Raw genomic sequence first — 24,348 nt, forward strand, 5'->3', positions numbered from 1 at the left:
AGGGGGGACGGACTACACTAGCGATAAGGACAAGATGCAGGCACCAGTGAATTGAACCAACGTGAGTATTCGCCTCTCAGTTTTGAGCTGATGCGGAAGGCAAGGTATCTACCTTCATATTCAGACGGTTTGGTTTTAACGAGCAGGGAAGGCTTTCGAGGTTTGTTTCAGTAGACAGACAGTCGATAAATACGAATTCCATCATCTACTTATCAGGCGTTACCCTATGATCTTAGACTAAATTATAGGTGGGTTGATGATAGACAGTTATATCTAGAATGCTATACCACCTCATCGTTGCACTTAAATGACGAAGACCTGAGTAGGCTGGAATTGAATTATGAAGTATGAACTATGGACTATCCCTGACCCTGTTCTGCCTTCACAAGCCCTACTGCCAACTGCCATTCCCTCCACCCCCGTCATCCCCCAAAGCAATCTTGTACCCTCAAACTACGTCCCCAACAGATCATCACATTCTCGTCACAGCGCATCAGCGCCAAACTATCTTACTCTCCTTTCCGTCTACGAAGCCTCTACCCCGAGCAAACTACCGAAAACGAGATGGAGAAAATGAACTACCAGAACTCCTCGGGCGAGAAGACATCAACCTGCGCCGGGTACTGAACCACGCCTCTCGAGTCCACGCGAGCACTTATAGTATCATCGCTGTGCGAGTCATTACCAAGCGACAAACCTACAACACCGCGTGGCTGAGCACAGCTGCGCAATGAAGTTGCTGTAGTAGTATGCTCAGCAGCCAAGTCTATCCCGGGCCGAGCATTCCAGTATCCCACGGCGTCGATGCGCTGGATCACCGTCTTAGCTAGAAGAAATATATCGCCCAGACCGGCGTGACCGATCGCTTTGGCGACGGGGCTGGGGGTCTCCATCTCAGTCCCGATTGCATCGGCATCCGCATCTGCACTTACATTGATCTCGCGCAGCAGAGCAGCAGCATGACGGCCGAACAGGTCGATTCCCCGCCAATCGGATGACCGCTCGCCCACTTCGAGGTCGGTATTGGAGTTGAGAAGAGCATCAATCGCCGGACTGACTAGTGATGCTTCATACCACAGTTGACCGTTGCTCACCATGTCCGCAGGCGCGGTCGCACGGGCCCGCCTGATAGTTGGGTCAGTGACGTGCTTTCCATGGATTAAGTCTTGCACTTCGGTGACTTGCAAGAATATGTGCGATGTCGCGTTGATATCATCCTCGCTAGGCTTTTGGCTAGGACGAGTATCCGATGTTGCTGAAGCCTCCTCATCGCACTGCAGATGACGGTGACGAGTCCAGCGTTTCATGTACACATTCTCTAGGGTGACCTTGTTGTCGACGTCACTGGGCAGACGTGTGTAGATGCGGATGAGAGTGCGATCCGGCTCAATCCACATGCTCTTGACGAGGTCTTGGGCGATCTGCTCAAACTCCGGATTGATATCACCAACGAATCCCGTCACTTTCTTGACAGATAGATTGGCATCCCATGTGTTGCCCGGAAAATGAAAGTTCACTGCACCAAGTGCCTTCCCTGGCTCTCGAACGCTGCAACCCCCATTTTCATTGATGACTACTATGAAAATCTGGTTGGCCCGGGTGCGAAAGTGATATTCGTAAGAGACACCGTAGTCAGTGTATTCCTGCTCAAATAGACGATGCTTGCCATCAGCCTTGGAAGTTCGAATGTCCACCATGTGGTCAATGTCGGCGCCCGAGGTCGTAAGTCTCTTGATGAACTTGGTTGTCGGTGCAGAAAGTCCAGATTGCGGACTGAAGACCTTATTCCAAGTTTCTGCAATCATGGAGTCCTCATTGTATGTTTTGGGAAGAAGAGGCACCAAGATCAAACCGAATTGCATTTCGAGACACATTGCGCCAGGGTAACATGCCGCCGAGTCAAGGATGGGAATCATAGAATCGTAAAGGCGCTTCACCTGTCTCTGAGCCGCCGGATCTTCCACTGATGAAGGCTTCGGCCCATTTGTGACCTGTACAATGGAGCTGGTTGTTGATTTCTGACTTTTAGGAGAGCAGACAGGCTTCTTCTTAGGCTTGCCAATTCCCCAAGAGTCTTCCAATGTTGCTTGTCGTCTCGCCTTCGTTTCTGCTTTGCTTCTAGCAGCACTAGAGCTCTTCGGAGCCTTATGTCTTGTCTTGCGAAACTCTCTCGATGTCACTTCATCGGAGGACTCTCTTTCCGAGCGATCTGCCCTTCTCAAATTGGCGACCATAGCTTGAGCCCACGACTCATTTGCTTGACTGCGGGGGGCCGGGGCAGTGGTCGCTTCGTTTGTCGTGGGAAGCACCTCTGTTGCTGCCGCATTGTATCTCTGGCGAAGAAATTCAAGCCTTCCCACTTGGCTCATAGCATTGTTGATGCGCGAGGGAGCGGCTTCAAGACATGACCCGGAATTGCTGGAGTCCAAAAAGTTTTCCGTTCCAAGATTGAGCCCTAACAGATCGATACTGGCTCTCTCTACGGATCCTGTGGTATCGGTGCCGCACGGTGACGATCCTGATGGGAGTAGAGCTGGCTGGTTGAAAGTGATGCCTTGAACACTGGCAGCAGCCGTCACTGGCACGTTGATGTCAATCAGCTGATTTTGACGGCCAGGCTTCCAATTTGCTGCTGGACCAATATTAGGTGTACTCCGTTTGCCGAAAGATCGTTGTGTATGCGACCTCGTCAGATCGTACCTGGTACTCTTGGATGTTGACGGCGCAGTTGACTTGTTCACCGAGGACAACACTTGGGATCTGGGCCGAGACTCGGTGCCAGCCTTTTCCGCCGGCTTTACATCCTGTAAGTCCTGGTTGCCATATTTTATATCGTACTGCATCACCCAGCGTCTTCGAGGCGCTAGGCCGTTCCCATTCAATCCGGGAGTTGTAGCGTTCGGCGACTCAGACTCTGCAATTGGAGGTGTTTTGCCAGAAGTCGGCCTTGCTTCGGAGACTGAGGGAGCAACTTGTGATTTGGGCTTGGAGCTTGTTGGAACGACCCGGCGCACTTTCACACCGGCCGGTCTGTGAGGCCCACTTGCGTCAATTACATTGCCTGGTCCAGGAGCTGAAGGCTTGGAAACAAGGGCCTGGAGAGCAGGAGTCGGGGCCGCTAGAAGAGGCTGAGTGGTATCCAAGACCACGGATTCCCGTTCAGGAATGTCTTTTTCTACTTGAGCTCCTTCAACGACCCATTGGTTCACCTGCTTGGCCTTTTCAGCTGTCAAATAAGGATGCAGTGACGCTGGGATTTCCATGGTCATCGCGTCGGTTTTCGAAATGGTGCTATCGGCAATAGACACTACTGCATTGTATTGCTCGCCGCTTCCAAGCTGCTGGAAGGTGAAGTCGTTCCAGATGCGGGACTTGCCGGGGTCGTAAGCCAGATGTGGGGGGTTCACCAGATTCGGCGGCATTCTCAGCGTGTGTGTGTCCGGGTCGAGCGAGGCTTGTACTGAGACATACATCTCACCCGGAGCGGCGTTTGGGTCCAAACACGGATCTGCTAAGACTCGACGCTCAGCAATTGGGTTCAAGGTATTGTAAGTCTGAAGACGATAACGCGAGCATTCATCTTCCGCAGTGACGAGGATATTGGCTATGATAGGCCGCTGAATGCATGTCTACCATGTGGATGAGCGGGTGGCGCTTCTGGCCATAAAGGAGTCGGACTTACCAAGGGCCGTTCAACCCGCGTCAGCTTGGCCAGAGCTTCATCTACATCCCCTTCGCTGGTGCCCGAGACTTGGATTCCCTTTGTATCGTCACGCATGGTGATCTCGGTTGAAGTGAGGTCGGCGATGCTATCGAGTATGCTTTTAGACTCAAAGGAGTAGCACCCCAGCCCCCCATTGGGCGACAGCCAGAGCTTGGTGATATGGATGATGGAGGTAGGAATAAGTTCGCAGCTTTCGTCAGGGCTTGGGTTGAGTTCTTCTAGACTGCCGTTACTTTGGAGAGCAGAGGTCATATCTATCCGGTAAGTACGTGGCGCCTGCATCGATATGACGATGGTCAGTAGATCAAAGGATGAGCCCGCCGATATGGGAATAAGAGAGACTGCAGGCTGACATCAAGTAGATCTTTAAATTCTTGAGCTGCAATAGTATCGGCGACAAGAGTGGCAATCTTCGCTATGTGGTTATGGAGGGGACCTTTGACGGTGAGGATCTTATAAGTAAGAGTCATCAGCAAAGACGACAAAGACGACCAAGAAGTGAAATACGATGATTCACTTGCATTGTCATGCTTGATATATTCAATATGGCAGTCTGGTTGACAGGTCACCTTCCTAGAGTAGGTGTCAATTAGGCAGCCAAAGGAAAGGCCGGGTTGAGAAGACGAGGTACTTGATTTCTTCACTAACTTCTTCAACCTAATTCAAGTTAAGTGTCAGAATACATGGTGCCTGGAGTGAATCAGGGTAACCACTTACACCGATAGGCTCAAAGCCCCATATGGAGGCGAGCGCCAGACGCTGCTCGTAAGCCATTTCGGTCAATTGAAGTTGACGGGCAACAACAGCCGCGTATTCAATGCAGCACTGGGGCTTATATGACAGTTCTACAAGATCATAATACGAAAATGGGCAAGAGCCAAAACTGGAGGAGAGGTATCATGCGGTGAAATTCAGGTTGGTCAGTTCCAAAGAGTCAGATGAGGGGGAGAGAGAGGGAGTTGAAGTGAAGACAGATGGTAGAAGCAGAGGCAAAGGGAAAAGGGCAGGAGCAACAAACAGTGTTAGGCCTGGGAGGCACAACACCCTGTACTGTACGGTCTGTACGGTCTGTACGGTTTGTACCCCAAGTAACGAACGCTGCTACAACAAACAGCGAGCGGGTGAAAATGCAGAAAACAGCCACTCCTGGTGGCTGATTCGCCTCCTCAGAAGAAATTCGAAGAGATTATTCTGAGGTGATGATACTTCTGTATGTGATTAAAGCAGTTGTCTATCGAGGTATAGCGAGGTATAATGACACTGGACAGCGGTGTACTTTGAACATGATAGTAACAAGTAGGGACATGACGGTCTATGTTTCCCAGGGTATCAAGCACTCCCAAACTCCTCATACCTCCCAGAGATATGCCAGGGAGCAGATAATGAATAAAGAACAGTGTGGTAAAGAAACAGATGCAAAGAAGGTGAAGATGAAGTGGGAAGAATAAGAGTACAAGAATGGAATGCAGAAGATGTGTGTGTTCAGGACCCTCGATCATCACCACTGCCAGATTGACGCAGGTAGTCAACGGGGTGCCATTGGGATGCTGCTCGATTGCAGGCTCAAGATCTTCCGCAATCAAGGTCAACGTGCCTGCCGTTAAACCCGAGCCTGTCAATCATGGAGGCCCCGGCAGAGAATATTGCCTAGACCGTCATAGAACCGTGTTTGGACCCCTTCATCGGGTGTCCTTGACTTGCTCCTTGAGCTGCATGACCCACCTCATTTTCCCCTCGGTTTCCTTCAACGAGGCCAGAGCGGCGTCAATGTTGGTATCGCTTTGCCGGCCACTCTCGATGAGCGCTCTGACTTCCTCATCATGCGCCCGCTTATATGTCTTGAAGTTGGCGTACAGCGCATCGAATCTCTCGCGGGCGAGCTCAAGCTCCTGGTCCTTCTCCGCCAAGATCGCATCTAAGCGCCCCAGCTTGCTGTTCTTGTCGTCAAACTGCTTCTTCATAGTCGAGATATCGTCTTTGATTGACTTGAGCTTCCTCTGCTGTTCGGCTCGTTCCCGGTGTGCCGACTTGGCCAAGATGTCGTACTGGGTCCGCGAATGGTTGGTGATCTCCTGCAACTCGGCGCATTTGCGGTGGAAATCGTCCTGCGCGACCCCCATCATCTGATTGACCTTCTTTGCCTCGCCCTCCGCCCGAACCCGACGATCCTTCTCAGCCTGCACCTCCGCCCGCAACTCTTCGATTTTCTTGTCCTTGCGCGCAATCGAATGCCGGTTCGTCTCGTTCGCTTGCTCGAGGTTTCGAAGACGTTCGGTCATGTTCTCCGCCTGCACCTTGTAGGCATCGTTCATCCGCTGTGTTTCTTCGGCGCGAGAGCGATAGAGGCTACACTCCCGAGTCAAGCGCGCGACTTCCTCCTGAAGGTTGTGGATAACACGCCCGGACTTGCCCGTGGCTGCATGTCCGACCGCCGACGACCATTCCGTGGCCGAGGTATCCTGGTTTGGGAAATTCGCGAAGCCGTTGGTGCTACTGGGTGAGGTGGATAACGCGGGGTCTGTCATTCACACATGCCATGGAATCAGCGCTCCGGAATCTTGAGACGGGGCGATGCGCCATGGGAGGGTTGATTCATCGCCGATATGCATGCAGAGGGGACGTACCTGGTGAAGATGGGGGAGGGGGGGCTCCGTTCGGTCGCTCGGGGGTGGAGATTTCGTTGAAGAGTCCATTGTACTGATGCATGTTCAATTGTGTTTCCACATGGGGAAGACTGACACGAGGCGCTTGAGGGGGATCTGACGTAGGAGGCAGCGAAAGCATTTCCGGGTCAGCATGATTCGTTTCTGGAAGCTTGGGTGTCTTCTTGCCCCGACCGAATCGGGTCATTCCGACCATAACGAAAGTAGATGGAATGTTTGAGGGAGGTGAAGGTGCCGCAATTGGCAACACGGCGAGGGAAAAGAGAGAAGCGGAGCAGGCATCCAAGCAGGAACCTGCCCCAGAAGAGTCGAGGGGATTCAACCCAAGCCGGAAAACAGGCGTTTCTGTTGGGCCGCAGTAAGGGGAAAATGTAGGCACGCTGTAAACACAAAGCTAACACAACTGACAGTGCACCCACCCACACACACATACAACGCCCGAATCCCTGGGGTATCGACAAAAAAACAAGAAGGCAGAGGAAAAAATGGCAGGGAAGGGATGGGGAACGAATCGACATGAAAGAAGGGGGCTCGCAGAAAAGTGAGCACATACCACGGAGTGGATCAAGACTTGATTGCAGGAGATCTGCAGCAGGAACAGTGAAATGATGGTCAGTCTGATGCTTATTCATCGCCGAGACATCACAGAAATTCTCCGGTGAATGAGCAAAAAAAGTGCAGAAATGCAGTTGAAAATTCGATGTGATGTTGAAACTAGCAGGAATCGGAGAATTGGAGGAAGGGTTTTGGCCTTGTCTGTTGCTCCAAAAAACATACCGTCACTGTCCAAGCACGACGTGGGGTGGGCGCCAGCACAAAATGGGGCTGATTAATGTGACGATCCGGACTGGGTTCCAGTAATAATAGACACTACTAATGAAAGAAAGAGAGAGAGAGAGAGAGAGAGGACTGATGATAAGACAAATTTATGTTCAGCAGTGAAGTCAGAAGAGAAATGAATGAGTGGTATGGAACAATCAAGAATACTAAATAAGTTAATGAATGGGATCCAGCGGCTGTCAACGAGTCGCCCGCCACTAACTCAACTTGATTTTAACGGATGATCGATCATCTGCAGTGGCCCCCCCCAAAATCCTTTGTTTCGCCTGATGCTTCCGATCCGCTGCCTCCGAGACTTACAAGGGTATAACTAGTACAGTCCAATGTGGTCAGAGCATTTATTAATAGCAGCACCAGCAGCAACTCAGAAATTATTGATCAAACAAGTTGATCGTACAAAACTTGACACTTTGCAAAGGGGCCCTCCGCGAATCTGCAGACCCAATCCTGACGATGACGTCTGAATCGGAACAACAATTCGCGTTCGGCCCGAGCCAAAGGTCTGGTTCTATGTACAGGGAAGAAAGAGAAGCAGAATTTGAAACAGCACACAACCCCTGTCGCCCATGAGAGCCATCCCCATACGGCCCTATTCAGTGCGAGTCGGATTGAGTCTGCACGGCACCCTGAAAAAGCACGCACGGATATTTCTCCGACAACAGATCAAGTCAAGCTCGACTGTCACCTCGGCTGGAATCCCATTTAAATCCGCCTAGACGAGGTAAACAATCATGGCGAGAGCACCAAACATGAAGCCCAGCCCCGTGGTACGAGCGGATGCAGCACCACTCTGCATGTAGGCAGCCATGGCAGTCTTGCTATTAGCGACTCCCGCAGCGTTCGGGTCGTTCTCCGCTGCGTTCACAGTGAACGTTTGACCATCATTGCCCTTCTGAACGGTCTGCATCTCATCGTGGGGCGCTGTGTCGGTTGGGTACGCAGCCTGAGTACTGGGGCCGGCTGCGGGGGGGATCAAGGAAACAGGCAGTGGCTTGGGGCTGGGCTTGGGGCTCGGGAGGGCCGCCGGCGAGATAGCAGGGCTAGGAGGGCTCCCATCCGTGACTTGCAGGAGTCCCGAGTAGTTTACAAAGCCGTCCTGCTCGATCTGGAAGGCATAGTCTTCGCCGTTCTCTATCGTGGAGTCCGGAGTCCAGGTGAAGGAGCCTCCTCCAGCGGTGCGGGACAGAGTTTGAACGGTGTCAAGGTTCTGGGAGTCACCTTTGCGCAGTGTGACGGTCACGGGCTGAAACAAGCATCAGCAATTGGAACCAGACAGCTTAGCCAGTGTGTTAGGAAGCGTACCGTTTCCGAGTCCGTCTGCCACTTGAGAGTGGTAGGCTGTCCAGCATGAATGACCTCCGGCCATTGAGTGAAAGACAGGGCTGCTTGAGCAATCCCAACCTGGGCCAGGCATGCGAAGGCCGCAACAAGAGAGTCAGAAGCGCGCATTTTGGGGTTGATTCGTGATAAATTGATGGGATCAGATCACAAATTGATTTCACGCGGTGGCAGTTTTGACTTCAATGGTTCTGCTGCAGAGAGGGACTTGGGCTTTCAAAGACTGCTCAAAGACTTGGCTGACTCGTGTGGACTGCTGGATATCGATAGGGACAGACTATGCCTTCTTGGCTGTTGTTAGTATTGCAAAACACTATACGTACCTGGTTGACTTGTCGGACTCAGAATGGCGCGAGGGATCGAAGGACGGATGGAAGGGTGACAGCAAGGTGATAAAAGAAGAGTCTGGCACATGGCTTCGCCACTTGTTGCCCTCCAAAACAACGCGTATCCAAACAATAGTTCTACCTGAATGCCAATGAAGGGGAAGGGGCGCACATGCCGGGCATGGTTTCTGGCATTCCTGAGGGAGTGGTCGACAAACACCAAGCATGGAACAAGCTGGGGAATGAATGAGGAGCACACCCGAGTTTTACTGCTCGCTGATGATGTTGCGGGTGGCGTTCACAAGAGGCGCTTTTCAAAGAGATCAGTTCCTAGAAATCTCAGACCAATGATCAAACAGCCACGATAGCCTCAGACCCGGAAGTGTTCGGTGTTGCTGCTCAAGGATGCCTCTAAAGTTGAGGTGGTCTAAACCACAGAATGACCCTGGGATCGTCCAGGAATGCAAGCATAGGTGCATGGCTCGTGATGATCCAGAAGAAGCTCAACACGACATTCAGAGTTAAGGAGAGTCTCACTTCGCCATGAACGAGAATTAACGAACGCTGGTGGCATGAGACCTTATCTTCTTGACACGTCATAGGAATCAGTTATTCCGGGGGCACAAGGCACAACGACTCCTTTCAACAATACCAAGGCTGTGTCTGCTCGCCTACAGTCAAGCCGCACAAACACTGTTGATGTTTTGGTTTTCGCTGGGGGACAAAAATGTCAGTTCGGTTGGACGATATTTACCTGCAAGGGGCGCCGATCAAGAGAGGAGTTTAGAGCAACTGATTCAAGGATTTGTCTCGTGCAGTAGCCACGATCCAACACAACATGGCTCATCTTACCCCTGGTCGATCATCACGCTCATGAAGCCGATCATGCAGACCCGATCTTCTATACCAAGTCTTGGCGTCTCACCAGGCCTCCAGACGGGTTGCCGTGCGGCAGTCGGACGTTCACGGCCTCATCTCTCGAAACAACCAGATGGACAGGAGAGATTCAGCGAAGGCTCGCTATGCCGATATTCGACTAGCTCTCTCCGCAGCGCCGTCTGTCTCGGGATAGAGCGGAGATCGCAACGGTAACATTTGGCCGACACGCCCGAAGCCGCTTGCCGATTACCGGAAGCGGAAATCCTCAGAACCTCATTTCTGCTGCAGACCGGTTTGTTGCCAAAGTTAATCGGCTTATCAGCAGTCAGGGAGACAGAGTTCCATCTCACTCCAGCGATATCTCAGCAATGGGTCCAGTCCGGATGCATCTTCGTGACCCTCAGGGAGCCTGAGGTTACTGTTGCTTTTCCCTTTGCACCCTCGGTGTTCCTTCCGTGCTAAGGCGGAGATGGAGGGAAAGAGAGAGAGAGAGAGGGAGGGAGAGAGAGAAAGACAAAAAGAGAAAAGGCGACACCAGCCCCGATGGAGAGACCATCGTCGTGTGAAATTCTGTCTTTTCCTCTCCTCTTCCAACCACACACCATTCTTATCACTATAACCACTATGCCGATGGCATAGATTCATCGAGTCACTCGTTTCCCAGTAACAACCTTCCGTCTATACAGCACCCGTCAATTCTATGGACCATCTGCGTTCCATGACCTGAGAAAAAGAAAACGCAAGGAAAAGACACCTGCAGCCAGCATTGGGGATGTTACGAGCAGACATAACCATCCAACCGGTGCCCGGCGCACCACCACAACCACCACAACCATCCACACCAACTACCGCATCTTTCCATCACCCCAACACCCACCCAACCGGGAGCACGACAGCTGCAACCTTAACAAGAACACCCTCCTCCCCAACGACGCAGCGGTTCTACCGCTTCAAGACCAACGATGACCGCCCGCCCACCCCACCCCCCAGCATCCCCGCGACCGCTTTGGTATCAACATCCTCATCAACCCCCAGCGCCCAACTCCTGCTCCTCGAAAGCACCCGCCGCACCGCCCTCTACACCCTAACTCTCTGCCGCAACGTCATTGCCATCCTCGAGCTCACCCGTCTCCGCAAGTCGCGCATCGGCCTCCTCCACTGGATCGAGTTCTGGCATCAGTACTACGGGCAACGGTTCGGGCGCGCTCTCGCGGCGCACGTCACGCACGCTCTGGGCCGGATCGATAGCTTATTCCGGGCGGTGGCCAGCGACCTCCACCAACTGACGCAGCGCGTACACGACGCCGTCGCCGCGGCGACCTCGGAGGTCGAGATCCTGAGGCTGCTGGAGCGCATGGAAGACGAGGTGGGCGTGCGACGGCGCCGGCGCCGCAAGAAGGCCCAGTCGACCATCCGCAGAATGCGCGCCAACCTCGAGGCCATTCCCGTGCAAGTCAGTGACGATCTGCTCGACGACCTCAAGCGCGGCGTGTTTGCGTTGGATGTCTACTGCGATTACTACCCTGGGGATGAAAGCAATAGCAGCACGGTTGCGAGAAGCGGTGCAGTTGGCACCAGCAGCAGCAGCAGCAGTAGCAGCAGCGGCAGTAGTAGGGGTAGCGGTGGTGGCATGGGCCAGTATGGCGGTGGTGATTGGGGATGGACGAATACGACGTATCTGGCGCGTCGGCCGGTGAGCTCGTTGGCGCTTTCGGCGCAGCAACTCCACCACTACCGGAATGGATGGTCGAGCTCCGGGTCTGCGGCTGATGGGGCTTGGATGGCGTTGTCGATGCCGGTTCATCAGGAGGAGGATGGCAGGCGGCCTGAGCAGAGGCGTCGGTCGAGTCCACGTCGTCATTCTCACTCTCATCCTCATCCTGATTCTTGATGGGTCCATTCGTCTTGTGTTCTTTTTCACTTTTTCACTGATAGACTTTTTGGGTGTTTACTTTTCTATTTCTTGCTGCCCTGGGCGCGCCCACATTACCCTTCCCAGGTTAGGAAGGTCGATATCAATCTCATTCTTGAATCTTGGTGAGTTAGATCACCCGCCACATGTTGGTCGAATAGGATAGAAATAGCAGTTGTTACTTTTATTTTCCGGTTCAGAGAACCCACATCCCATGGAAATCTTTGAAAAAAAAAGAGTCGCTAAATTATGTACAGTAAGTGAAAAGGTAGAAGGTATTCTAGTCGTAACAACCCCGTGCGCCAAGCAGATCCACACCTATGCAAACTCCCACAATTCTCGGAGCAGGCTGCCCGGTGCAGTGTCCTGGCCCCCGTCTTCTTCCAGCAGGCGATTCGTGAAGATCCGACGCGGTATTTGGTACTCGACGACGGGGACGCGTTTGAACGGCTTGTCCTCTGTGCCCAACTCGGCCTGCAGCATGCCCTGGTACGTGTAGTCCAGAAAGTCCTCGAGGTGGTAGAACTGTTTGGTGAACTGCTCGGCGAGGATGCGGACGATGGCGGCGACGTTGGGGTGGTAGTGCGACTGGAGGGTCTCGAGCTCCCAGAGACTGCTGTCGATGGCGCGCGTGCGGATGGGGTCGGGCTCGCGCGGGTCGTAGGGGTCGTCCATGCCCTTGGCGGCGAGGATGGCGGCGCGGTCCGCGTCACTGACGGGGCGGTGCAGCATGAAGGCGCAGGTCGGGTGCTGCTTGAGGAGGTTGTAGACGAAGGGGGCAATGGCGACGATGGCCGTCGGGGGCGCGTTGAGCGCCAGCCGCGACAGGCGCTTGATGAAGCTGGCGATCAGGGCGGCGGGGAGATGGGTCGAGGCGAGGAAGGTGTTCATCAACCGGAAGAAGCGCGAGCGGTGCTTCGAGTGCAGCAGGTCGGCATCCAGCAGACTGTACAGCTTCGGGTAAAACTGCGGGTAGTCCAGGTTCTTCTCCTGGATGAGGTAGAACAGGCCCGACAGCGCGAGCAGCGAGGTCGCTCCGCCCACGTTGTAGGAGTCGGTCAAGAAGTCCATCAGGAGTTCAGGCCGGAGGAACCACGGCTCGATGTTGTGCACCATGATGCGCAGCAGGTGCTTGCGCTGCGCTTGCGACAGGTTGTTGCGCAGGATCGCCAGCCACGCTTCCTGCGCGTGCTTCTTGTGAGACTTGACCGACACCACTCGCTTGTTGTTCTTGCTGGTTTTCGTGTAGAAGCTCTCGAACTCGTGTTCGGGCGTGGGGATTGAGTCGCATGCGGAGAGGATCGTGGTAAGGGTGTCGATGGTTTGCGAGCTGCGGGGGACGCTGGCGTATTGACTGTAGACATGGAGGAGGAGGCGTGGTTAGCTTGATGCGGGTCTGGTATGGATGGATGTTGCATACGCGAGTTGAATGAAGGTATAGTAGCGCACGTCCTCAAACTCCTTGGCCTTCGAGATGAACTCGGAGAGGACCGCTTGGCCGTTGTTGGCCTCCACCACAGCCTCGACAACATTTTTGAACAGACCCGTCAACCAAATGCCGTCGTCTCCGGGCAGATGTGTGGCACGCTCGTTGACAATGCAGAGGCACAAGGTCAAGGCGGTGATCTAGATCACTTAGTATACTTTTGTCCATGTTGAACCTGGGGCAGATACACGAACCTGCGACGAGGGATCACTCTCGCGGATGATCGACAGCAGCTCTTTTTGGTATTCCCTGAGACGCTCTTTCAACCACGCAACGATGATCTTCTCGTTCTCTGCGGCGCGGCTTGACTCGGTCAAATTCCCTCCCGCAATCAGTCGGCTGAACACACGACACAGCGCCAATGCAGCCGGGACATTCGGTTTGGCAGACCCCTGGGTGGAGAGCATCGAGATCAGGGTTGCGATGTTGTTGTAGTGCTTTCGCGATTCGGAGATTTGGTCTTCGAGCCGTTGGATCTCGGCGGTCGCATCGACGGACTCGGTTTCAGCGACGGCACGCCGTTTTGACGACGGCACAGCACTCTCTTTGACATTCTTTCTCTTCTTGGAGGCCGGGGGCCCGACGGTAGCTGCAGGCATGTTGGACTAGACGGGAAAACTCGCGACAGACGTCAATGGAGAAGCGCAGGTCCACCGCCAGCGACTTTTACTTCCCGAAATCAACCATGAATTTTTGGAGAAATCCCTCGGCTACGCGGTTTTTCCGCACCAGGACGCCAGACCCGAAGCGGCTTAGTGCCCTTCCGCACCAGGCCAAACCGCCATTCCGACCTCAGTCTCCTCATTTCCGTTCAACCACGTCCACATCCTGTCACAGGTTCTATCCATCGCTACAATGGCTTCGCGTTTGGCTAAGAGCACCCTCGGTATGCCGCTCCGGGCTCTTCCCGACCTGCTCTATCGTTTGATGACGGTCATTAACCCCCTCTAGGTGCCGCCCGGTTGCGGCCGACCCTTCCCTCGCGCAATGTCGCTCCCATCACGGCCACCTTGACCGCGTCCCGCTCGGCCTCCAGCGTCTCTACCGAGGACCCCAAGAAGAAGGCTCAGTCCATCCTCGATGCTCTGCCCGGCAACTCCCTGGTTTCCAAGACTGCCACCCTTTCCGCCGCCGCCGGTCTGTCCATCGCCGCCATCAGCAACGAGCTCTACGTGATGAACGAGGAAACCGTTGCTGCTTTCTGTCTTCTCAGCGTCTTCACTGCCGTCTTCAAGTACGGTGGTCCTGCTTACCGCGAGTGGGCTGAGGGTCAGGTCCAGAAGCACAAGGACATCCTGAACGCTGCCCGTGCCGACCACACCAACGCCGTCAAGCAGCGTATGGAGAACGTCAAGGAGCTGTCCGGTGTTGTTGAGCTCACCAAGCAGCTCTTTGCTGTTTCCAAGGTATTTTTTTTCTTTGCTGCTTTGCTGCTGGATCATGCACTCGGGGGGGGGGAACAGTTTGTCGCTAACGATGACGTAGGAAACCGCCCAGCTCGAGGCCAAGGCCTACGAGCTCGAGCAGCGCACTGCTCTGGCCACCGAGGCCAAGCAGGTGCTTGACTCGTGGGTCCGCTACGAGGGTCAGGTCAAGCAGCGCCAGCAGCGCGAGCTTGCTGACAGCGTCATTGCCAAGATCCACAAGGAGCTTGAGAACCCCAAGGTTCTCCAGCAGATCCTCCAGCAGAGCGTTGCTGATGTTGAGCGTAAGTTCTTGGTTTGGATGGATGATTAGATGTGGATGATGAGATGCTAATGATGGATGCAGGCATCATGTCCTCCAAGGCTCAGTAAACGACTGCATGGATAGCTTGGCACTAAGTCTCATGTACAAATTAAGATCATTTCTATTATCAGTTAGAATACCAAGTACTGGTTGACAAGCCTGATCGCTGTTGAGCGGGTGATGAGATTGTAATCGTATGCTCTGTATCACTAAGTAAGTTTATGTGACAAAAAGGCAAATTAAATTAACAGAAAGGAAGAGATTGCCGCCAAGCCGAGAGGCTGTCACGACTGGCCCAACCATGGGTTTTCCTTATTATTAACTTATAGCCTCCAGCTCTTATGGTTACACCACAACACAGCCTCACTGACGAATCCCTCCCATCTTCCATCTTCTGTCACAAAATGCAGTTGATCAAGTGGCAGTGAATATTTTTCCTAAATCTCGACGACAAAACACCTTTTCCAAACCTCATCATCGTCCCTTCTTTTCCCGCAGTCTCCACTTTTCTCCCTCCGCGATAAGCCGAATCGCAACAATATGCCACTGCGCGACAAGCTCCAACGCCAGCAGAAGGGATCCCTCACCACCAGCCCTCCAACCAACCAAGCAACCCAACAACATGCAGCGCCCACCACCCCAGTCAGCAACCCCAGCGTCCCGCACTTTACCTTCATTCGCACCGACACGACCACCCAAGAAGTGATCCGCCCACCCGTCTTCGACGGCGATGCCCCGGACCCGGACCCGGACCCAGACCCAAACCTACCAGCAGCCGCCGCCGCCGCCGCCGCCGCCGCAACCTCGACGCTCTCCCCCGTCTCGCCCCCGTCCCCCTCCTCCTCCTGCTCCTCCCCGCAGCACCGTAAATCCCGCCTCAACCCCTTCCGCCGATCGCGGGCCGCCTCGCAGTCCTCCGGCGTGACCTCCCCGCCACGCGCCCGGGGCGAAGGCCGCCTGTCGCATCTGCTGCATCTCGACCGCGGCGGCGGCGGGGTGGGCGGCGGCGGGTCGCGGAGCTCGAGCTCCTCGTCCGTCAACATCCCGCGCGACCTGCCGCAGATCCGTACGAGCAGCCGCCGAGGCGACGACGCGCAGGATGTGGAGGCCGAGTGGGAGCGACGCGCGACGGTGCTGGTGCAGCGGAACCCGCAGTTCGCGGCTGCGTGTCTGTCGCCGACGAGTGCGCCGTCGGGGTTCGGGATGGGGATGGATGGGGCGGCGTCGCGGTCGCGGAGCTCGAGTCGGAGTCGGATTAATGACCCGGATGGTGATGTGAGTGATTGTCGTGGATGGGGGGGAAAAAGGGTTGTGTGGCTGATTAAGGTGCGAATAGGTGAATATTCAAGAGGCGATTCGACTACATGAGGCTGGAGGTATGTTATCCGCTTTTGGGCGGGGTCGGGTGTCTGTTTTTATCATTTGCTGATTGGAGGGGGGGAGGGGTGATAGATCTGGAACGATCTACGAAGATGTTCGGTCACTTGGCGGACCCGGACGGGCCCAACAATGCCCTCAGTCAAGTGCTGTATGGGCTTGCACTTCGGTGAGTGAGCACTCTTGCTTTGTAGTTGACGGGTTGGGCGAAGCTGCAGCGGTGCTGACTCCGGGCGGTTCTTACAGACACGGCTGGGGATGTGAGCCCGACCAGGACAAGGCAGTTAGCTATCTGTCAGCGGCAGCGGCCAACTCGGCGTCGATCGAGTCCGAGGCGCTCGAGGCCGGCATCAAGAAGGGGGGCGCGGCCAAGGGCGAGCTGACGCTGGCGATTTTCGAGCTGGCCAACTGCTTCCGCAACGGCTGGGGCGTGAAGAAGGATCCGGTCGCGGCACGCCAGTACTACGAGACAGCCGCCAACCTCGGCGATACGGACGCGATGAACGAGGCTGCTTGGTGCTACCTCGAAGGGTTTGGAGGGAAAAAGGACAAGGTACGGTTCGCTCGGGCCATGGGCTGAGGCTCGAGGCGCATTCACCTGTCAGACATCGGGACTAATTCGTTGCATGCGAAATGCAGTTCGTGGCTGCGACGTACTATCGATTGGCGGAGGAGAAAGGAAGTAAAACCATGGGCAATTCTTGGTACGTGCTGTGCGTCTCGCTGCAGGAGCCGTCACCTGCAAGCGAGGACATGATAGGCGCTCGTTGCTGGTGGACGGCATCCTCCCAGCCACCCATTAAAATCACGGCTGTTGTTCCCCCCCTTTGAAGTGTGTTCAGGCTGACATGAGGTCTGGTGGATTTGACAGGATCTGGAAGGACAAGTACAACCCGCGCTGAATCTAGGATGAGATGAGGTACGACGTCAGTGGTCCGGTCGACTTGTGGTTACCTCAGTCTTGATGAGGGTCTAGCCTGCCGGCTCGGCTATTCAGGCAGGATAGAGACTCCTGGTTGGGTGGTTAGGGAGCTGAAAATGATACCCCGCTCATGATAAGGCTGCGATAGATGCAGTAGACGCAGTATGGCGAGAGTCGAGACCTACTGGTGCACTTCGGCTCATGTGAAAGGATATAGACTCTATTCCTGCTCGAGATATGGACAGCAATGCTCAGCTGTTGACTTGACTTGAAGTTCCTTCGTTTTCATGTCTTTAGGATGTGTCAGTGCAGTGAATGAAACCACTCCCAGTGTATCGTTGAATGCTATGTAGATTGCGTCTATCGCCTCAGCCCACTGCTGTCTCAGGTAGTTGTACATGATCCGAGAGTGGACTCGCTACTGTCCGTCGATTTCCCCTACAGAGAGGGTCGTACAGAGGCATAGTCTAAAGAGCAGCAGCCACTCAGAGGCACACTGACACTTATAACCAGGAAACAGAATCCAAGCAAAGTATGAAACAGCACACCAGCACAGAGCATACTCCTCCTACCCGCCTAGAAAACTAATAAGCCGAGGTTGAAATAAGTATCGACTCGGACTGTAATGAGCCGAGCTGCAGTACAAGGGAGATCTACTTGGTACCTGGTACCGTACTTTGGGGAGAAATACCAACAACTGCAAACCAATGTCCACTGGAATAGCCACTGAAAACCAGCCAGTGCACCTCCCACGTGCACTGTGCATCACATGTTAACTCCACCCTTCCATACACACAGCTGAGCCCATCCTATGGAGGGAGTCGCGGAGTAAGCAAGGACACGGATACGGATATCTACATGTATGTATGTATGTATGTATGTATAATTATGATGATGCATGCATGATGCATGTGTACCACTTAATACCTACCTACCATCCTACCTACCATCCTACCTCTATCGCCTACCCATCTACTACTGATGTATGTACAGCACAGCACAGCACAGTACATTCAGTTCCTTCAATATCTCTGTACTTTGGCGTAGACCTGCATACTACTATAAAAGGCAGGAGTACATGGAGAGAGAGAGATAGCGCTTCTGCGTTGTCTGCCTCCTCTACCTACTGAGAGATTTGCATACTAAGTGAAACAGGGAATGAATCGCCTGGTAGATGTGTAGTCATGAGGCAGTACGTGTTTCTCTGATGTGCTGATCTAACTCCGATAGGTACAGTAGTAGTAGTACCACCCCCTACTCACCACCTACCTACCCACTGACATGGACATGGACCAGGTAGATCTTCCTACGAGGTACTTGCCACAATTGCCACAGAGTGGTTAAGGTTGTGCTGTTGCTGCTGCTGCCTTGGCTTAAGAGGCGAGGTATTGGAGTATAGGACTCGAGTACAGAGTCGAGTACAGAGTCGAGTACAGTACCTGAGCACAACGGTCATTTCACTCGACGAGTACGGAATACGTTCTCAACGTAAGAGGAAGGGCTTCTCGTGTGCGGTCTAGAGCTCATTGGAGCGTGCTCTGCTCTGCTCTGCTTGTGCTTGGACATATTGACACTTAGTATATACCCTACAGAATCCATGGACCACACAGTAACTTCCTCCTTGGCTACAGAATGGTCGATGAAATGCATATAGAGTGGATTATCCCCAGACACACAGTATCCCCAGACAGCCCCGGCAGACCTTGGCTAATATCAGAGCAATGCCAGACAAATACGCCAACACCAAAAATGCAGATACCAACAAAAGAGATCAATGGATGTATGCAATTCGCAGACAGGATGAACAGCCAGGAAGCACACCAAACCTACCCCTCAACATAGCCAACTGCTGCAGTCAGTCAGCCAAGGCTGGGGGTAGTGGTGAGTCGGTCCCGCGTCACTTCATCTGCACTGCACGTACAAGCCCCCAATTGTCTGACAAAGGAGAATGAGTAAGGAATGAATCGAGTGGGTAGCGCCAAGAATCACCAGCTCCAGAAAACAAACCCGAACCGCCACCCTCATAAACATTAAAACCATCCAGACCATAAATCATCAACATGAAAAACCATAAGTCGTATCGTAACATAACATATCAATCATAACACAGGTGCCGCCCTCAGCCCCGTATGCTCGCAATGCAAAAAAGCAGCCCCAAACCCCAAAGTCAGACTCATCGTTCCGACACCAGCCAGTAACGTCAGGCCGTTCCGTTGTTCCGTTCATTGTTCGTAAAGAAGTCGTTAGTTGGTAATTTCGTGAAGCACAGAGGAGCCCTCTGTGTTCGAGTATGTGTGTGCACGAATTCCAAGGTAGGCTGCCACCACCAACCTTGGAGAAGAGTCGAAGAAAAAGAATGTTCAAGATAGTCCGAGTCAGTCTCATAAGTGATAGCATGTACTCGAATGCAAAGTAGTAAGCCCGGAGCGCCCCGTCAGGGGCCGCGTGATCAATAAGTTATATACGCCGGAAGCCGAGGAAAGAAAGCGTGAGCGCGCAAATCAAAATCAAACATCGCTAATAGACTGATCAATGTAGTAATTGCTAGCCGGCAGACCGAATCCAGTCGAAATGAAGTCATTGCCAGTGGAGTAAAAGCTGTCTATGTATATATGGGCTAATCATTCTGGCTTATGTTGGCCATGTAGTCGTAGGGTCGTTAAAAAAAGCACAATCTCGGGTGCTGAAGTGCAAAGAAGGGTCGGTCTTCCAGAAGACTCGGGCGAAAGGAGAGAGGCAACAGAACTGGGTCAGGCCGCGGTGTCTGTGGACGCAGAAAAGCAACGCAGGCAGAAGGAAGGAGGAATGGAGGAGAGGTCAATAGGTGAGTCTCACCACCGACCGACCTAGGTATTTACTAGTGGCCAAAACTGGCGTCTTCTTCCTTGACCGGAGAGACGCCGCATTCTTGGACCATGCGACGGAAGTCCCGGATCACCTTTTCAGGCACCCGGTCCCACAGCAGAGACCGCGAGTAGACATCCGAGGTGGCCTTGGCCGACAGCTTGCCATAGACGCTACCTCGCATGGCCGCCAGCGCTTGCTGGAGGTTCGACGGCTGCTGCTTGTAGTCCACACCAGCGTCATCGAACGTAGTCAAAGAGTTGTATTGATCCGCATTGAGAGCGAAGGCCTGCTCTTGCTCCTGCTGCTTGGTGGGCATGACGAGCGTGTGGTGGAGCTCGTCAAGGTTGGACGCCGCATTGCCCGTCATCTGGGCCAATTGGGCGCTACTGATCGTGCTAGGCATGACGGCACCAGCCGAGGAGGCGACAGGCGCCTGACCCATGGGCTGGGCGAGCTCGGGAGGAGATGACGACAGCACGGCCTTCAGCACGTTGGCTGATTCCGCGCGGTACTCCTCCGAGAGCTGGGGCATGGAGCGAGGCGACAGCGAGGAGCCGTTCGAGGCGATGAATGCACCAAAGAGCAGGCACATGTAGAATGCATTCCAGCTGAACGGGTGGTCGCCGTGGCCCGCCTTGTCCTTCTCGTGCGAGGCGACAACCATCGCACTCGATTGGGCCGAGGGCGCGGCAACGGCCTCGGCGTCCAAAGAGAGGCTGTTGACCATGGTGAAGTCCTCCCACGGGCTGCTGTCCATGGTCAAGTTCTCAAAGTCGGAGAATTCGGAGGGCAGATTCGAGGGGGCGGAGATCCGGGCGGGACGCTCGAGTTTCTCCACGGTCTCCTTGAGAATGTTGTTCTTCTTGCGGAGGTCGGCCGTCTCGAGGGTATGCACGCGGATCAGCTCGTCCTTCTCCATGTGCATGGTGTTGATGTACTGGGTGATCTCCTGCTGGGCAGCCATCCATTCGCTCTTCTCGCGAAGGAGCTCTGCCTCGCGCAGGCGCATGTTCTGCAGCTCCTCCTCGAGGTCGCTGATGATCTGCGTGAACTGCTTCTTCTCCTCTTCCAGCTTCTCGGTGTGGAGCTTCTTGCGCTGGCGGGAGTCCAATCTAGCGGCGGGTTAGTGATGAGATGATGGGGGGGGGGGGGAGGGGACCAGTCGAGTGACTTACGCAGCCTGACGGTTTCGCAGTAGGCGCTTCTGCTGCTTCAGCTCCTTGATCTCGTCCTCATTGGTAGACTGGCTGATGAGCTGGTCGATATTGCTCAGCGTGCGTTCGGCAGGGATCTCAAAGCGGGCATTCTTCTTGCGGATGCCGTCCCGGCGCATGCTCAACGGGGAGCTGTTGCGGTAGGTGGGACTCTTGGTCGGGCGGGCCACAGCCTCGGCCATGTCGGTGGCAGCAGGCATCCAGCCCTGACTCGACTGCGGCGACATGGCAACGGCGGCCGGGTGCGCAAAGGCCATGCCGGGGCGGTAAGACATGGAGGGGATGTTGATGGTGTTGACAGGGCCGACGGCACCGCCCGCGAAGGGAGCCGAGGCGCTGTGGTCCAGCTCGGAAGGGAACTGCTCGTACATGGCAGTGGGAGTGCAGGCGCCCGAGTCCTTGGACAAGGACCACGAGGGCTGGTGCGCGTATGCTGCGGACGGATGAGCGCCGTCGACGCGCATGAAAGGGTGGGGAGCGGATTCAAAGAACGGATGGCCCACTTGGGAGTTGTGGCGGGACTGATTGCTGGAGACGGAGTGGGAGAAGTCGGACCAGACGGAATCTCGATGCGTGTATGCATCGGGTGCATGATCATAGGAGGGTCTGCGGTGGTCGGCAGTGGAAGAAGAAGACATGTCGGGCGAAGTAGAATCCAGGATCTTATCATCTAATACACTCATCTCATCCTCTTCGGAAAATGCAGGTTTGGCATCCAAGGTGGTAGGAGATTGTTGATAGAAGTCAAATGATGACGGTTGAGAATATCTTGCCATGATGGGAGAATGTGAATATGATGAAGAGAGGAAGAAGAGGAGGAGGAAGAGGAGGAAGAGAGAGAGAGAGAGACGAGGAGATGAAGAGGAAGAAACGGTGTTCGATGGTCGTCGCCCAAAGAAGAAAGCGTCGTGGTAATTAAACCGACACCCAAGAGGCGGTGTGTTTAGAAAAAAACCAAGAATTAAACAGGTCCAAAATGAGGTGCGGGGTTGGAGATCGCGCTTGATGGGCGATCAAAAGGTAGCAGGTCTGGGAGATCCAGGAGGATAGATTTGGATGAAAGAGTTCAGAGAGGAAGTTTGAAGTCAAACACACAGCGAGATGATGATGAGGATGGAGAAGAAGGGGGTTGCGCGAGTAATGGAGGAAGAAGATTGGTAGTTGTAGGCGCGAAGGCGACCAAAAGTGGAGAGGCAGGGAAGAGGCAGAGGGAGAAGAAGAAGAAGAAGTATATGGATCTTATGAGTATCGTGGTAAAATCAGGAATGATGTTGATGGGAAAGGGAAGAGAACAAGTGACAAACGGGGAGGGAACGAGTTCCTACATATACTAAATTGCAAGTATCGATCTTGTAGTAGAAGTAGTAGTAGTCAGTCAGGAAGGATGCTTGGATAGGAACCTGAAGTTGGTCCCTGAATGTCCGAGTCCGAGTCCAAGAAGAGAATGAATGGGGATCGCATCCCAAAACCTACTAAATTAGAAGTGAATTGACTCCCAAAACCAAAATTGAATTTTATGTTGGTTAATTGAGAGGAATTACATTTACTTTACCTAAACCCCACAGGTAGATGTTAGATAGATAGCAAAAAAAAGAATACCTAATAATCAACAACCGAGAATAACTCCCCCACTATACCAGGCACTGCTACTGATCGGACTTGCCCATCAACCCACAGCTTCCACTGCTTCGAAAGGACCCATCCATCAACATCCACCCATGAACTCCTCCTCCACCAAGAAAAGCCCATCCGGCGGTCAGCGGGAAAGTCAAAAGACGAGGCGAGGATTTCTGACTGTTCCCGAGCTTAACGGGTGATCATCATTGGATGCTTCGTTGGGCAGACGTGCAGCAGCTGGCAGGGGGAGAGACCGTTCCCAGAAGTCGCCAAAATTTCGCCAGAACAGGTGAATAATCAGCTTGCACGGACGAATTACGATCATGACGCTTCTCGTGGTCTGCTTGGCCGTGGGCGCGGCTACTTGATAGACATACATACGCTAACTTAGTCATGTACATACATAATTCGTGAGTTAGTTACTTTGGTGACTCCTGACTACTGACTATAACTAGTTAGTTGACTGACTGACTGAATTAGTCACATTCAGTTGAAGGTGGCCCGTGATTTTCTCCCAGCGAGGATCCGTACTTTTGCGAGGAGACGGACGGAGTCGACTACTGAACTGTGCACGCACCATATACTATAATTACTCGGCGGACTGATGACTACCACCACGATGCCCTATTAACGAAAGAACTCTCAGTCACCCGATGCTTGGCCGAAGGTGCAATAAGCTCCTCATGCACATCACTCAGTCTTGTGCAGGAAGAGCATCCAGCCTCAATGAACTATATACGCATATCTTTTAAGAAAGGGCAACCCTAATCTGACCGACCTCAGTTTGCCCTCCTCAGTGTGCACTCTCACCACTGCAATGATTTTTTGGTGACCATGTCCTCCGTCGGCGACTGAGTGTCAGTGTCAGCCAAACAGTCAGTAGTAATCTCCAAGAAGACGGAGTATCAAACAGCCGTTGCCGGGGATTGTGGTTCTGTCCTGGTCGGTATCCCAACACTACCGACCGACCGATAGATACTGTGTAGATAGATAGATACCTTAGATACATACAGTACCAGATAGATCCCATGGAATCCAGTGCCACGGGGTGGGGCCATCGCCCACCGGTTATCGATAGCCTATCAACCACTATACGCTCGAACCAAGCCGTGACCCCTCCGTCTTTTGAACTCTCCACCAAGAGACACCGCCCGATGACCCCCCGGAAACATGACACAAAAATCTCATCACATCCGAAGCCGAACGATTGGTACCTGGCTGGCTGTTTGACTGACGAGAGGGTGATTCCACAGAACCACCAGCTGGATGTCACGGTAGCTGAGAGGGGTAACTATCTAGTTACTCCCAGTCATGAGAGTCAGGAGGGGGTGCAGGTTACGTTAGCAAAGAAAAAACGGTCGCAGTGGCCCGTGGGTTTACGGCCAGTCCAGTCCAGTCCACGGGTAGCCTCGATGCTGCCCGAACGAGGGATCGATCGTCTGTGCGCCTCGCTCTCAACCGCCAAAGTCCAGGTG

At 53.7% G+C, this 24,348-nt stretch overlaps 10 protein-coding genes across 10 annotated transcripts; 4 read left to right on the forward strand and 6 right to left on the reverse strand.

The window, feature by feature from the left end:
- Positions 1 to 327: 327 nt before the first annotated feature.
- BP01DRAFT_182604 (uncharacterized protein) lies at positions 328 to 4,572 on the reverse strand. Its single transcript, XM_025570880.1, has 4 exons — positions 4,442 to 4,572; positions 4,078 to 4,381; positions 3,683 to 4,000; positions 328 to 3,629 (listed from the first exon to the last, which is right to left on the reverse strand). The coding sequence occupies exons 2-4, from the start codon at positions 4,192 to 4,194 to the stop codon at positions 579 to 581; spliced, it is 3,486 nt and encodes a 1,161-aa protein (XP_025427191.1). The 5' UTR covers positions 4,195 to 4,381; positions 4,442 to 4,572; the 3' UTR covers positions 328 to 578.
- Positions 4,573 to 5,313: 741 nt separating this feature from the next.
- On the reverse strand, positions 5,314 to 6,826 carry BP01DRAFT_182588 (uncharacterized protein). Its single transcript, XM_025570879.1, has 2 exons — positions 6,349 to 6,826; positions 5,314 to 6,242 (listed from the first exon to the last, which is right to left on the reverse strand). Exons 1-2 carry the CDS (start codon positions 6,581 to 6,583, stop codon positions 5,404 to 5,406), a joined length of 1,074 nt encoding a protein of 357 aa, XP_025427192.1. The 5' UTR covers positions 6,584 to 6,826; the 3' UTR covers positions 5,314 to 5,403.
- Positions 6,827 to 7,583: 757 nt separating this feature from the next.
- On the reverse strand, positions 7,584 to 8,905 carry BP01DRAFT_328218 (GPI anchored serine-threonine rich family protein). The gene is made up of 2 exons (XM_025572936.1): positions 8,530 to 8,905; positions 7,584 to 8,470 (listed from the first exon to the last, which is right to left on the reverse strand). The coding sequence occupies exons 1-2, from the start codon at positions 8,674 to 8,676 to the stop codon at positions 7,940 to 7,942; spliced, it is 678 nt and encodes a 225-aa protein (XP_025427193.1). The 5' UTR covers positions 8,677 to 8,905; the 3' UTR covers positions 7,584 to 7,939.
- A 1,760-nt stretch (positions 8,906 to 10,665) lies between these two features.
- On the forward strand, positions 10,666 to 11,301 carry BP01DRAFT_279068 (uncharacterized protein; the record flags this gene model as incomplete). The annotated part of the gene is made up of 1 exon (XM_025571427.1): positions 10,666 to 11,301. A coding segment is annotated over one exon (636 nt), but the record flags the coding sequence as incomplete, so codon positions are not given.
- A 597-nt stretch (positions 11,302 to 11,898) lies between these two features.
- noc4 (ribosome biosynthesis protein NOC4) lies at positions 11,899 to 13,825 on the reverse strand. The gene is made up of 3 exons (XM_025573760.1): positions 13,363 to 13,825; positions 13,103 to 13,308; positions 11,899 to 13,036 (listed from the first exon to the last, which is right to left on the reverse strand). The coding sequence occupies exons 1-3, from the start codon at positions 13,765 to 13,767 to the stop codon at positions 12,001 to 12,003; spliced, it is 1,647 nt and encodes a 548-aa protein (XP_025427195.1). The 5' UTR covers positions 13,768 to 13,825; the 3' UTR covers positions 11,899 to 12,000.
- Positions 13,826 to 13,984: 159 nt separating this feature from the next.
- atp4 (F1F0 ATP synthase subunit 4) lies at positions 13,985 to 15,056 on the forward strand. Its single transcript, XM_025575957.1, has 4 exons — positions 13,985 to 14,054; positions 14,120 to 14,574; positions 14,654 to 14,876; positions 14,939 to 15,056. Exons 1-4 carry the CDS (start codon positions 14,024 to 14,026, stop codon positions 14,962 to 14,964), a joined length of 735 nt encoding a protein of 244 aa, XP_025427196.1. The 5' UTR covers positions 13,985 to 14,023; the 3' UTR covers positions 14,965 to 15,056.
- Positions 15,057 to 15,260: 204 nt separating this feature from the next.
- BP01DRAFT_360631 (uncharacterized protein) lies at positions 15,261 to 16,610 on the forward strand. The gene has a single exon (XM_025575958.1). It carries the CDS (start codon positions 15,437 to 15,439, stop codon positions 16,262 to 16,264), a length of 828 nt encoding a protein of 275 aa, XP_025427197.1. The 5' UTR covers positions 15,261 to 15,436; the 3' UTR covers positions 16,265 to 16,610.
- Positions 15,874 to 17,530, forward strand: BP01DRAFT_360633 (tetratricopeptide repeat protein). The gene is made up of 6 exons (XM_025575959.1): positions 15,874 to 16,171; positions 16,233 to 16,272; positions 16,349 to 16,442; positions 16,520 to 16,826; positions 16,913 to 16,977; positions 17,145 to 17,530. Exons 3-6 carry the CDS (start codon positions 16,369 to 16,371, stop codon positions 17,173 to 17,175), a joined length of 477 nt encoding a protein of 158 aa, XP_025427198.1. The 5' UTR covers positions 15,874 to 16,171; positions 16,233 to 16,272; positions 16,349 to 16,368; the 3' UTR covers positions 17,176 to 17,530.
- Positions 17,531 to 19,198: 1,668 nt separating this feature from the next.
- On the reverse strand, positions 19,199 to 19,822 carry BP01DRAFT_182674 (uncharacterized protein). Its single transcript, XM_025570881.1, has one exon. The coding sequence runs from the start codon at positions 19,590 to 19,592 to the stop codon at positions 19,251 to 19,253; it is 342 nt and encodes a 113-aa protein (XP_025427199.1). The 5' UTR covers positions 19,593 to 19,822; the 3' UTR covers positions 19,199 to 19,250.
- Positions 19,823 to 22,273, reverse strand: BP01DRAFT_182678 (putative bZIP transcription factor). The gene is made up of 2 exons (XM_025570882.1): positions 21,218 to 22,273; positions 19,823 to 21,154 (listed from the first exon to the last, which is right to left on the reverse strand). Exons 1-2 carry the CDS (start codon positions 22,030 to 22,032, stop codon positions 20,053 to 20,055), a joined length of 1,917 nt encoding a protein of 638 aa, XP_025427200.1. The 5' UTR covers positions 22,033 to 22,273; the 3' UTR covers positions 19,823 to 20,052.
- Positions 22,274 to 24,348: the final 2,075 nt, after the last annotated feature.

The sequence above is a fragment of the Aspergillus saccharolyticus genome (assembly GCF_003184585.1).
Source record: "Aspergillus saccharolyticus JOP 1030-1 unplaced genomic scaffold BP01scaffold_50, whole genome shotgun sequence".
NCBI classification, from domain to species: Eukaryota; Fungi; Ascomycota; class Eurotiomycetes; order Eurotiales; family Aspergillaceae; genus Aspergillus; species Aspergillus saccharolyticus.

Coding starts and splice junctions, on each gene's coding strand:
- BP01DRAFT_182604 (XM_025570880.1), bottom strand. CDS start 4,194: ATGACTCTTACTTATAAGATCCTCACCGTCAAAGGTCCCCTCCATAAC. Junction 4,001..4,077: donor AATTTAAAGATCTACTTGAT/GTCAGCCTGCAG, acceptor ATATCGATGCAG/GCGCCACGTACTTACCGGAT. Junction 3,630..3,682: donor CGCGGGTTGAACGGCCCTTG/GTAAGTCCGACT, acceptor TCCACATGGTAG/ACATGCATTCAGCGGCCTAT.
- noc4 (XM_025573760.1), bottom strand. CDS start 13,767: ATGCCTGCAGCTACCGTCGGGCCCCCGGCCTCCAAGAAGAGAAAGAAT. Junction 13,309..13,362: donor AGAGTGATCCCTCGTCGCAG/GTTCGTGTATCT, acceptor TAAGTGATCTAG/ATCACCGCCTTGACCTTGTG. Junction 13,037..13,102: donor TATACCTTCATTCAACTCGC/GTATGCAACATC, acceptor CCATGTCTACAG/TCAATACGCCAGCGTCCCCC.
- BP01DRAFT_328218 (XM_025572936.1), bottom strand. CDS start 8,676: ATGCGCGCTTCTGACTCTCTTGTTGCGGCCTTCGCATGCCTGGCCCAG. Junction 8,471..8,529: donor GGCAGACGGACTCGGAAACG/GTACGCTTCCTA, acceptor TGCTTGTTTCAG/CCCGTGACCGTCACACTGCG.
- BP01DRAFT_360633 (XM_025575959.1), top strand. CDS start 16,369: ATGTTCGGTCACTTGGCGGACCCGGACGGGCCCAACAATGCCCTCAGT. Junction 16,443..16,519: donor CTGTATGGGCTTGCACTTCG/GTGAGTGAGCAC, acceptor CGGTTCTTACAG/ACACGGCTGGGGATGTGAGC. Junction 16,827..16,912: donor TTGGAGGGAAAAAGGACAAG/GTACGGTTCGCT, acceptor TGCGAAATGCAG/TTCGTGGCTGCGACGTACTA.
- BP01DRAFT_182678 (XM_025570882.1), bottom strand. CDS start 22,032: ATGGCAAGATATTCTCAACCGTCATCATTTGACTTCTATCAACAATCT. Junction 21,155..21,217: donor CTGCGAAACCGTCAGGCTGC/GTAAGTCACTCG, acceptor ACCCGCCGCTAG/ATTGGACTCCCGCCAGCGCA.
- BP01DRAFT_360631 (XM_025575958.1), top strand. CDS start 15,437: ATGCCACTGCGCGACAAGCTCCAACGCCAGCAGAAGGGATCCCTCACC.
- BP01DRAFT_182674 (XM_025570881.1), bottom strand. CDS start 19,592: ATGCTATCACTTATGAGACTGACTCGGACTATCTTGAACATTCTTTTT.
- BP01DRAFT_182588 (XM_025570879.1), bottom strand. CDS start 6,583: ATGGTCGGAATGACCCGATTCGGTCGGGGCAAGAAGACACCCAAGCTT. Junction 6,243..6,348: donor CCCTCCCCCATCTTCACCAG/GTACGTCCCCTC, acceptor TGTGAATGACAG/ACCCCGCGTTATCCACCTCA.
- atp4 (XM_025575957.1), top strand. CDS start 14,024: ATGGCTTCGCGTTTGGCTAAGAGCACCCTCG. Junction 14,575..14,653: donor AGCTCTTTGCTGTTTCCAAG/GTATTTTTTTTC, acceptor ACGATGACGTAG/GAAACCGCCCAGCTCGAGGC. Junction 14,877..14,938: donor GAGCGTTGCTGATGTTGAGC/GTAAGTTCTTGG, acceptor TGATGGATGCAG/GCATCATGTCCTCCAAGGCT.